General features: G+C 39.7%; 1 protein-coding gene across 2 annotated transcripts; it reads right to left on the bottom strand.

The window, feature by feature from the left end:
- Window positions 1–262: 262 nt before the first annotated feature.
- LOC138041247 (uncharacterized) lies at window positions 263–9,560 on the bottom strand. 2 transcript variants are annotated; one of them, XM_068887021.1, is made up of 6 exons: window positions 9,430–9,456; window positions 9,158–9,259; window positions 6,859–6,932; window positions 5,894–6,202; window positions 2,151–2,278; window positions 323–1,428 (listed from the first exon to the last, which is right to left on the bottom strand). In XM_068887021.1, the coding sequence occupies exons 2-6, from the start codon at window positions 9,160–9,162 to the stop codon at window positions 1,285–1,287; spliced, it is 660 nt and encodes a 219-aa protein (XP_068743122.1). In that variant the 5' UTR covers window positions 9,163–9,259; window positions 9,430–9,456; the 3' UTR covers window positions 323–1,284. The 2 variants fall into 2 exon arrangements, with proteins under 2 accessions (XP_068743123.1, XP_068743122.1); XM_068887022.1 differs by lacking the exon at window positions 9,158–9,259 and having other exon boundaries at window positions 263–1,428; window positions 9,430–9,560.
- Between the last annotated feature and the right edge of the window lie 2,728 nt (window positions 9,561–12,288).

Raw genomic sequence — 12,288 nt, 5'->3', positions numbered from 1 at the left:
CTTCGGTTGTCCTTTGAGTTTAGGGGTAGGTAAGCTACTGGGGATGCGGAATTTAATGGTCCCCTCGATCCACGTGATCCACCGATCAACCCATCGCAGAACCTCCAGTTTTCATATTACTTGCGTGGCAATAAGGGGAAAAAGAAACCCAAACTATGGTGTAGGCAACAAGGGAAGGACGAATACCCCGTTGGGATGCCTTGAATGTTCTGCGCCCCCCTAAATTGCTGGAACAAGGTAAGGAATGCCACAATTCTCGGATGACGTTTTTGATGCAAAAGTTTTTACTACATAGTGTCACAATATTTGGTACAAAAAAATCTTTAACGAAATCAATTATGTTAAATACAGATTTAGTTAGTCCATTCTAAAAAAGTAAAAGGCCAGGTGTTTTTTTTCCTTTAAGTACAGAAAATTAATTTATGGTTGCACCATATTGTTAGTTACTAACTATGGTTGCACTCATCATATTGAGTTTTAAGTGTTCAGTACATTCTCTTTGTGAAGCATCTTCAATAATTTCACGTGGAATTTTTTCGAATAAATCTTGCTTTTAACTCAAGTGACTGTTCGAGGTTTTCTTTCATTTTTCTCGAAACAAAATAAGTCATTTACATAACAACTGAGTTTATTTCCCAAATGGATAAGTTGTGGTACAAAAAAAAACATGGCGCCGTTGTGACTTCGTGGTTAACGGAACGATACGTAGCCCTTTTCCTTGTCTAATACACAAAAACTTAAGAACAAAACAACTTGGCCTACCACGTTATAAGTGCTTAAAACAATCGCAAAACTTAAGCAAAAAAACTGAATTGCAAAATACTTAACCTGGAGCCCATGACTATAGGAGTCTCCCAATGCATTAAATCCTTGAGTCAACCTTTGCGCGTATCTTTCTCTTTTTAGAACTAATCCTTTAGCAGGACACTCACATTTACAACAATTTACATCAATTTGCACAATTTGCATACATTGTTTTTGCTATTTTTGTCTTTGTTCCACAATAGCTTTATTCTGAATGGCCATTCTAAACAGTCTGTGCGAAGCCGAAGAACTCGTGGCGTTCTAAAAATAGAAAGATACGAGCAAAGGATGACCCTTAGGGCTTGTATGGAAGAGGCAAGCTCCTACTCATGCCCTCCTGGCTTAACCCGTTCAATATATGTGCTCCCATAAAGAGACGAAGAACGAAGTTACTTCCCTGTTCTTCGTTTGACCCTTTAAAAACAGTATTCCTGGTTAATGGGTAGAATGTGGATAATATTTTTCTTCCTCTGATGTAGTTTATGATTTGTTGTTGTCAATCAGACGTCTTGTCATCACTATAACGCCAGCCACGCCAACTGCTACAGCCACTGTGCCACATCCCACGGCGACCACCATGTCAATTAGATCAGATGATCGCTTACTACGCTTTGATTTTCCAGTCTGAAAAAGGGGCCCACGGTAAATTACAATGCGATCTCAGAAACAAGTGCTAGAATTTTAAAAGTCATTTATAATCCACGAAATAAACCTGGCCTCGGTAATTAAAGTCTAAAAAACCAATTAAGTTATCCAGTGATTTGCGCACTATCCACCCTTCGAACAACCGTCAACTGTGGCCTGATGTATACAGATTTCCCTGCACTTACATAAGCTGCTCATCAGCATTTTCTTTAAAAAGTGTCTTGTATTAGAAACGTAACCAGCGGTAGTTAAAAGGCGCATCAGAGACATTTTAGCACAATTCTGTTAATTACGTCGACTACGGCCTCTTTGTCCATGAAATAGTGTCGATATCGTGCCATCGAAATCAACCAATTATAGATAGAGTTTGAGCTATGGTGAGACAAGACATGGCGTTTGCATTCTCTGTGACAGGTGGTCTTGGCTGTGCTTTTTAATTTCCGAGTTGACCGGTTGTACCCGCGGATACGATGCGAGTCGAAAAATTGAAGTATTTGTGCTGCTACATAACTAGCTCAACTTTTCATTCTTGCGTTGAAGGAGAGACCGAGGTAAAAACAGATTGAAATGATCTATTGGGATTGGCTCATCGAGATGTTTGTGCCTGTTGCGCGATTGGCCTTCGTAATAGCTTTCTGATATGTCTTAAAAGTCAAATTTTGCAGTAAGACCTCTCAAAATGTAGTATTTCTTTTACCTACCCCAAAAGCAGTAACTGTGGTCATATCGTCCTCTTCAGGATCAACCTGAATGAATGGTTCGACTGTCTCTACGCCAGAGGCTTTTTCCTGGAGATTTTCCTCGATCGCCGGTTCTCCTTTGCTTTCTCCTGTAGGAGATTGGGTGCAAAAAAAGAAACAAAAAAAAATTTTACACTATACTTGTAACATATTTCTCGCGCTTTCTATTATCATTCGCGGGGTCGAAATTCACACCAAACCGCCTGTTAGGCAGGATTGAATTTCTAATTCAGTGTTTCCTTAGCACTTATACCTTTAAAACTTGCATTAATTTAGTTGTTTAATTTATTTTTAATTTATTTTTTATTTTTTATTAGTATTTATTTATTTATTTATTTTATTTATTTATTTATTTATTTATTGTACTTTACTGTCTATTTCAAAAACTGTAAAATTCAAAATAAATGAATATATATATTGAATAAAGTACAAGATATACTCGTTATGCAACGATTTCGAGTGGTATACCTTGGAATATGCCACGAGTCGCTTGTATTAATTTTCTTGGTATACACACGAGCCTTTAAGCGAGTGTGTATCAAGACCAAGAAAATACAAGTGACGAGTGGGATATTCCACGGTATACTAAGAGAAAGGGTTGCATAATTATACCATGCCATAGAAAATACAGTGGCCAGCAAGACACGATGGGAAGGTTGGGTGTGATACCGTTGAATTGCACTGAGTCGATGGGAAGGTTCGGTGGAGTACTGACGAATATACAACGGCTTTCCTGCATTCCGATTGGCTGTATTTTGTAAGGCGTGCTATAAATGCAGATACACGCTCACATACACATACATAACCTGGGGCTAGTATACAGAAAGGCTACACTGGCTCTTAAAAATAAATTACGACAGAGGTCTGAACGTCCAGTTCTTCTGATGAAGGTTATTTGAACTCTTATTCTTGCCTGCGACATACACCTCAATTTGCTGTGTTTTACATATATAGTATAATCTTAAATAGATAGAGTTATAGTAAGTTTAGTATAGTTTCTCTTTATACAGATTTTCCCACTAGATTATGATAATCATCACTTTTTCGTCACTTTTGCCACAGAAGTCCACAATAAAGGAAGTAACCTCTTTCATATGTTCAAACCAAAATAGCTTGAAGTGAATATATGTGGTGTACCGTGATATGGACAATGTAAATTAATATTGATAAATGTTAAATTTCCACATATTGAGAATTGAGTAGTACTCAACGGCGTAATTAATAGCAGTAACTTGCCATCAGTCGTACTTTTCTTTACTCGCCCTCTCTAAAGGAAAGAACTGATTGATCGCCTGATTACGCGTTTTCTTAGCTCGGATTAAGTTTCTATTTGCTCCTATTGCAACGACCACGCTGTCACGGTCGAGAGAAGCGAACTGTGAGTTGCGTTAAAGTGCCCCTGCGACCAAAAAATCAATCCTTATTTTTCTTTGGATTTCAAAACTATGTTAGCTTAACACTAAACGACCAAAGTTTTAAGCCTTAATTTCAAAAATGCCCCTGTTTATCTTAACTGGAATTTTCCTATTTAATGGTCCGCCATTACTAACTTAAGTTCTGGAGAGAGCTGGATCGAGGAGAAAATGACGTCAAAGGCTCACTAGTTTAAGAATGTAATGCGTACGTACGTCGCAGAATTAATATGCAGCACGGGAGTTTTGGGCTTTCAGACTTAAACTCGCGTTTTGCTTATATAATAAGATGCATAGACCGAATGCATAAATGGCGGCCAAAAAAATATTTTTTTGTTTATGTGCTAATTAGACTCACTAGTCTCGCTCTCAAGCAACATTTCTTTCGTACCTTTTACATGCAAACGAAGCTAGTGAGTCTGAAGCCCGCCGCACACTTGAGGAAACAGCTGAGCAAACTGCCTCGCGAGGCGGTTTGCTCAGCCGTTTCCTCACGTGTGCGGGGAAATTGTGGTGAGAAATTCGCCTCGCGAGGCCGTGAGGATAAAATCAAACATGTTTGATATTTTTGGCCTCGCGAGACAAATTCCTCAATGTGTGCGGCCATCGTGAGAATCGAGCTGAGCTTGGTTTAATCAAGCAGCCAATAAAAATACAAGGCATACTCACGTGACTCCAGCGGTTCAGGATGGTGTCGAAGGAAGAAATTCCGACGTCACTGAATTCACGTGAGAATGCCATGTATTTTTATTGGATGCTTCATTGACCAAGCTCAATTCGATTCTCACGATGGCCGCACACAATGAGGAATTTGCCTCGCGAGGCGAAAAATATCAAACATGTTTGATTTTTTCCTCACGGCCTCGCGAGGCCAATTTCTCACCAAAAGTTCCCTGCACACGGTGAGAAAACGGCTGAGCAAACCGCCTCACGAGGCAGTTTGCTCAGCTCTTTCCTCACCGTGTGCGGCGGGCTTAATTAGCACATAAACAAAAGAATATTTTTTTGGCCGCCATTTATGCATTCGGTCTATTCACACGCTGAGACTTTAAGCTAGCGAACCTTTGACGTCATTTCCCTGGATCCAACCTTCTGAGGTCCAATCGGTCAGTTTTGAACGTGAGTAATGGCGGACTGTGAAATCCAAAACTTACACTCAAAGTAAACGGCCTTTGGATAAAAATCAAAGCTCAAAATTTTGCCAGTCCTGTGTAAAAGTAAGCACATTTCAAAATCTGAAGAAAAAAGCAAAGTGTTTTTTTATCACAGGGGCACTTTCATACCGTGATAAAGTGAGGATTGAGAATGGAGAGAATTAAAGGAAGATAAAGGAGAACATACATCATTGTTATACCTCCACATATGTTTTCCGATTGGAGGAGAACGTGTCACGTGTCACGGGTCAAAACTCAAGGGAACTCAAGGGAAACAACGACTCGAACTTTCGACTCGCACGTGATCAGGTCGTGCACCTTTGAAACAGCGGCAAATTCCGTGTAAAAATCAGAGTATTGTTTTATTTTGAGTTGGGAGTTATAACAAAACACTTCCCCTGAGGGTCTCGGGGAAACAAAACTCACTGTTTCACTTGGGGCCAGACATTAAGTGCTTATTTTCAGAAGCCCATGACGCAGAAGTGTCGATCTCTCTTATAGCTGGTTTGCAACCAATCTCTAGAGACACAGATGACAATGCTACAATGTACAATTGCTGGTGGACGAACAAAAGGAGATAATGAGAGATCCTTTGTTTTCGTCCACGAACATGGCGGCGATGACGTCATGTAAAAACTATCCATTTGGCCTTGGTCCATCAGTTTACTGTATTATCTAAATTTAGCCGGAATACGAGCGAGTCCCGCCAAATTATGATCATTCAGCTTGGGCTTGATTACCACAATGCTTCTGATTGGTCTGCACCCTTGTAAACGCACGAGGGATTGCTCGTGCTAAATGCAAAATCATGGACCGTGCAAGGAACACAATACCACCACGTTCTTTTTCCTGCAAAAATCTAGCAGTAGCCATCCTAAAAATGGATAATACCGAAAACTGGGAGATCGCATTCCGTCGCAGATCGAGACTTCTGGATTATGAATTTCTGGCGTTGCACGTTTTCCGCACAAATTACTTAAAAACCGGCCCAAAGCGTGCCAAGAGGCAACTAGTAGTTGCCCATTCAAAGTGTGGTAGAATCATCCTCTCTTGGTAGAATTCAATGCAAGTTTCAGTACCTCAACGAAAAATCGATAACTAAAAAGCCAGGAATAATAAAAACAATGAAGACGCTCACCTTCTATCGATTTGGTGTTGGATTTCGAAACCATCGACAACATGGTATCAAACTTGGGATTATCAGATTGTTTGAGCTCGCACGAATCCGAATTGTGACACTTTACAAGGTAGCAATTCTTGTTTACCATAAAAGCAACATCACAAATCTTGGATCGGCAGCAGTGACCTACGCACTCATCCATGTTATCGATACTGGTCATTTTGTAATATTTTCCAGCCTTTGCGCCTTTACTAAGAGTAACATTGTAATTAACTGAACTTTTCCTACATGGTGTCTTGTTCGATGCGATCAATTCCAGCTTTGCAACTGAAAGAAGGACGAGATGTCAACAAATATCATTCCAAATGGTATTGATCACTTCTAGTGTTAATTTCCAAGTCCATGTCAGAGAGGAAGGAAGGGGGAGGGGGGGGGGTATTGGATGGGAATGGCGAATGTTTAAATGTTCAACTCATCTCGGTGAACGCTACTTTTTGCTTGTGCATCGATACAAAGAAAATAGGCAAATGAACCTTTTTATGCTTAATATTATACGAAACAAACTGCAGGTAAAGGAGTTTTATAAGCTCTAGACTTTAAAAAGGGTAGCTTCTACCCCCTGAGTGTAAGTCAGTCGCTGCTTCCAAGGCTTCCAAGGCTCATTCAAGATGGCTGATGTATCAGAAATGAAGGATTGGAAACTGAGCGGTTTTGTAACAAACGTGGATATTGTTGTTTTCTTTCATAAATTATTTGCTCTATACAGATAATGATCGGTTATTTCATTGAACGCAAGAAATACAGAATTCGTAAGTTTATCAGTATTGCACAGTCATGGTCTTGATATTGACAGTTTAAATGACTGGTGACTAACGTCTTGGCTAGTGTAAAGTCAGATTTATGCTAAGGATTGTAAAATCGGGGTCCTTGTTAAGAAACACCCAAGTACCATATAGGGTCAAGTAATTCACTATTTAACGTACCTGTTAGACTAAGAAGTGAAAATAGGCAGAGAAAAACCAAATTTAATCTGCCTTCCATGGTTGAAGTCTTTGATCTGATAAAAAGGATATGACGCGCATTAGATGTATTCAGGGACTCTGTGGCAAAATGGCAACAATTTCCTCAATGTGAAGTAAGACCTGATAGTAAACTTCAAATTTACATGAACAGATTGTTCGCGTTTGATCTGATATCGAACTTTAATCTAAATGACATTCTTTTTTTTTCTTTAGGCTAGTTTCCATATGATCGCACGCGATCGCGGATCGCAGATTGCAGATCGCAGACGATCGCAAAGAGAGGCGCATTGTGCTCGCGGGAAAATCGCAGCAAACATCGATCGCAAGCATCGAGGAGGGAATTTTGCTGCAAGCAAATTTATTTCTTCTTTTAGTCCTGAAGCGACGACAACGTCAGCTTCAAAACCGAAGGAAACATCGGTTTTGGGTTCGAATAATATTCATGAAGAGACAAGAACTTGGGGCTTTCCACACATTGGTGAGAGAACTTCGTGTTTCTGACAGAGAGTAACGAACATAAACGAACATTCGGGCTTTGTTGCTAAGAAGCGTTGAATCATGGGTCAGAATTAAGAATATTATGGGATACGTTTCGACCGCAGATCGCACAACTTTGGTTTCCATATGATCGCAGACGATCGCACAAGATAGAACATGGTTCTATCTTCTGCGATCGTTTGCGATCACGATCGAGGGTTCGCAGACGATCGCAGAAGTGTGTTTCTATATGATCGCAGAACTTTCTGCGATCCGCGATCGTCTGCGATCATTTGGAAACCAGGCTTTAGTGAAGTTAATACATTTAAGCTGGGTGTAACTTTTTATAGGATACGTTATTTCCACATAGAGGCAATATCTTCGGGTATTTGAGATTTCATTATGCAGAATTTTAAGTTTCCCCTCAACGAAGAAACATTGTTGCGGAGACGTTATCCTCTCGGAACATTTTCCGTTTGCGCGTACACACAACCTATGTAGCTAAGTCCCAAAAATGTCTCAAACATTTTCTGTCCAGGGCAGACACGTACCCGTTTGCCCGTCTTGAAAATTGCAGGTTCTCTTGTACTACATGGCAATGGAGGCCAGCTCTCGTTCTCGCGTTGCCAATACTTTGTGCCTACCTATGTTTCTTATTAGAGAGATTTGCCATCGCGTCTTCGGCCGAAAGCAATAGTTATGCTGAAATTTGCACTTTCGCCAAAATCAGAGAAATCTCTTTGACTCTGCCTCATTTCTCGCTTGTTATATAAGAGAGACAAGTAAACATAAACTAATTTTCTTTCTTTTATGAAAAGCTACCTTTGCCGTTTCATGTAAGCGCCATGCATCGTGCATTGTGATACTAGTTTGTGGGCCCGTGCAGGCAAACTATAGCTAATTAACAGTTAAATTAAACACAGCAGCCTTGAGAAACCGAAATGGAGAAGGAACAAGTTGGCCACTTTCTTAGCGTGGTAGAGTTTACCACCAAAGAGAACTACAACCAGTCGGAGAATTAGAGTGAGATTTGGACACGGAGCATGCGAAAGAAGATCCAGCGTTCTCACAAGTGACCACACATGCCTCCCTCGCTATTTGTTTGCGCTTCATCATTGCGGTTATTTCTGTTTTCCGGCGGTATTATCACGAGGCCAAAATTAATTCCACGAAAACCATTCAAAACTTGCCTACAAGCAAAATTACAAGAACAAGGCAACCTCTTGCTAAAACGTTTTATACGGGAAACATAAAATGAGTCATGATCTTTGTATAAGATGATACCATTTGTAGATCAAAACAATTAAAGTTCGTCAAAACTAACTCTCCGGCTGCGAAACCTGTGTTTAGTAATTTGGTTGTATTTATAAACGGCTGGAGAAGAGGTGTTTATCAAGGAATGCAATAAAAAAGGAAAAGTGGCCATAAAGTATCCTGTAATTGTAACTTCAGGCCAGAGTATTTTACACCGCCTTCGACATGTTTCTTAATTGATTTATTGCTGGTACTGAGCACACGGGGGCGAAGTCTTGCGTTGTACAGTTTTACAGATTGATGCCAGTCTACATGTATTTCGAGCAAAACTAAAGCGTTTTAAGCTCTAGTTAAACTGAATAAAAATTATCAGAGTTTTTCACCGTCTCATTCCGGGATTGAAGAAAGAGTAGCGGCCTTGGAAATACGAAATATTCACTTTAAACGCAAATTAACTCTACCATGCTTGTATAATCATGTCAAAAATATTTGTGGTCGGAATTACTGGTTACTTTTAACAACGACTAACCTCATTTTTAATAATTTCTCTTTTTCTGGCAACAAGTTAGTTTTCCTGAAGCGCTGCTCAGTTTTTCCCGGAAATACACTATAGCCATCATTTGATCTGAATCTGAGGGGCGTCAAATTTCAGGTTTAAAACTAAGAGCGGAATGACCACTAGTTATGTTGACATAATTTTTGGATATCTTTGCCTTAAATTTTGCATGAACGTTTACTGAAGTAAAATTATTTGGTTAAAGACCGCAGAGCAATGAATACACATCCGACAAAACAACTTACCAAAGCTAGTACTAAACGATGCTTTTTCGTCGATTTGCAGTTAAGATGAAGTCACACAATTCCCTGATAAAATTATTACTATAGAGTAAAGCCTGAGCATGCGTGGAACTTGAACTATCAGAAGAACACCTGTTGAAGATCACTGGTGTAAAATGACAGTAACAAAGTACTGGCATAAGGAGAGTGTCGATCAGTGTCACCTGACCTTTGAAATCGAGAAGGGTGGGGGAATTGTGGAGCCAGTCTCCATATGACTATTTTTGGATAGATTTCTCCAAAAACCTATCGGAAATCTGCGTTTTTTCAAATTTAGTGTTTTTGTTGATCATATAATGGTTTTATCCTTTGGTCCGGTCTCCAAACAACAGAAAAGAGCATTTTCGAATTTAGTATATATTTTAAGTCTACGGAGTATTTGTCATGGTTATTTTGTTATCGCTTGTGGTTCTTGTGCTTTTATTGGTCTATCTGGTTTATGGATTCTCGTTTGTTTAGTTAGAGGCCCAAATTGTCCACCTCCGACAAAAAAACCAATAGGAATTTAATGTCTGTAAGACACTAAATATTAAATGCTTACGGTTTTCAGGAACACAACTGTGCATGCACTGTGGTCCCATTCACGCATGCGAACAAGTTCTTGCCCTATACAATATAAATATTCTGGAACAGCCATGGTCAGCTGTTTCTTCTTATGAGAACTCTTTAGTTTGGGATAACCAAGACAGCTAGGGCTCCTACAACTGACTGTGGATTTCGCGGTTACAGTCAATTTATGAATGCGTCCTTTTTTTACCCAGGTTTATCTTGTCTAGCAGGGCTATGATCGTACCCACTTCTAGCATAGAGAGCCCTGAATAGTGTCTTATGCTGCATCTACTTTTAGGAGCTTGTGGTCATGAGTTCAGATACCACAGGCAAACCACTTCTACAACGTGAGTCGCAATGGTAATTAGCCGCGTACTCGTGTACGTCATAAATGTTAAGCAACAGTGTTGGCCGGGTTTTCTTTTCGAACGGGGTGACCACTGAAAGCACGCTCTATTTCTCTTTTTTTTTATTCAGGCTAAAATTAACCAAAATTTAAGAACATACTCCGGTCAGTTAGGAACGTCTTTATTTTTGCTTATTCTTGTTTTGCTTTAGTGAGTAGTTTAACATTAACAAGGTGGTTTTCTTTTTGCATGACACACTGAAGAACCGTGAATCAACCTGTAGTAGAACACAGTACACCACGCAACTTCAAGAACATGTTGAACAACGTTTTCAGTCTCAAATCGCTGACAAAAAAATGGATAAGAACGTTAAGAAGCCCCGAAATTAAACGTTCTTTTGACAAAAATAATGTAAATCGTTTTCAGTTTTAGTTTTTGCCGTTTACCGATTCGTTTCTGTCCTTTCACTGGCATTCTCTCTTTTAACGGCAGACAGGCAGCAAACGTTTAGCACCCCACGTTAGTGGGCATCTACTTGCCTTGAGGTGCAAGACCCGTTGTGTTCTTGAATTTGGACCTAGAAATCCCTGGGTTGAACTTGGGATTCTTAAAAATATATTGTTGTTCTGTTCCTAGGAATCCGCTATGGAAAGTGGCCAATTAAATGGGCTAGGTCACGCAATTTTAGGCAATTTCAGAACTGATCGAATGGTCATAGAATTAACTAAAATATCAAAATGACTGTTTAAAACTATAGAAGAACTCTAACAAAACACAGGGAAGCCAAGAAGGGACATGGAAGGACAAAACTGGAGAGGATTGAAATGGATTGAATTTAAGTAAATTTGAAAAACGTCGGCCCACCTTTTTTCAAATTTATATCACTCTGTATCAAAATGTCATTTACACAGCTGGAAAATCATTCTCAGTTGTTATGTGGCCGTGATTTTGTAAATGAAAGACTCTTGCTCTGCCAATTTGACGTTTATAGCTCATAATTAACAAAATTAAACAAAATTACCTAAAATAGCGTATGTATGTTGTATCATAAGGAGAGGCCGCTTTTATCCTTCATTAAGCTAATTATACTGAGCAATCGATACACTGCAGGCATCTCTTGTCTTGTAAACGCTTTATTTGGCCTCTCTGGCAACGTGCTAAATGGATCAAGTCGTTGTCAATGCATTTTCTTCGTCCTCTAGCGTACTACACTATGGGGTAATCTCAAGGCTCTGTCCTGGGTCCGCGCTTCTTTGCCCTTACGTCGCTCCACTTGGAGATATGTAAGGCGCCCACGGGCTACCTGCTATGATTTATGCAGACAATACCCAACAATACATCATCTTTGAGGAGGGTAATTACGACGTCACCATCAGTTTTACTACAGAACTGTCTTAATGACACTAAACCTTGGTGTACCGCTCACAAACTTGTTTTAAATGAGGACAAAACAAAACTGCTCGTAATTCATTCTAAATTTTCGACTTCAGTTCCTGAAATCGCAGAAACACCCTTCGGAAACTCAATCATGACCGCAAAGCAAGAAGTGCGCAACCTTGAAGTGCTGCTTGACTAACACCTGACTGGTGCTCCACAAATGAACAACATTTGAATGTAAAAGTTTGTGACAAACAAAAATATGACCCAAATGCGGCAAAAACAGGCACCGGAAACTCGAGTAAACACGAACCTGTGAACTTTTGAGTTGACGAAGTTAAGAAATAATTTGAAAATAACTTTGATTAAATTTTCGACCCGGGACCATTTACTCTCGACCCTCGACTAGTTACCCTCGACCCTCGACCCTCGATCAAAAGGCAAACTCGCGAGGATCGTGGCTTTACTTCATAATTTTTTTTATTTCCATTGTCATAGTTCCCATTAATTTCGTTATCTGAGCACTCCATAATAAACCAGACCAGTCAAG

The sequence above is a fragment of the Montipora capricornis genome, chromosome 3 (assembly GCF_036669925.1).
Source record: "Montipora capricornis isolate CH-2021 chromosome 3, ASM3666992v2, whole genome shotgun sequence".
NCBI lineage: Eukaryota > Metazoa > Cnidaria > Anthozoa > Scleractinia > Acroporidae > Montipora > Montipora capricornis.
The sequence above is the reverse complement of the archived record's forward strand: the minus strand, read 5'-3'. Positions and strand labels throughout refer to the sequence as shown.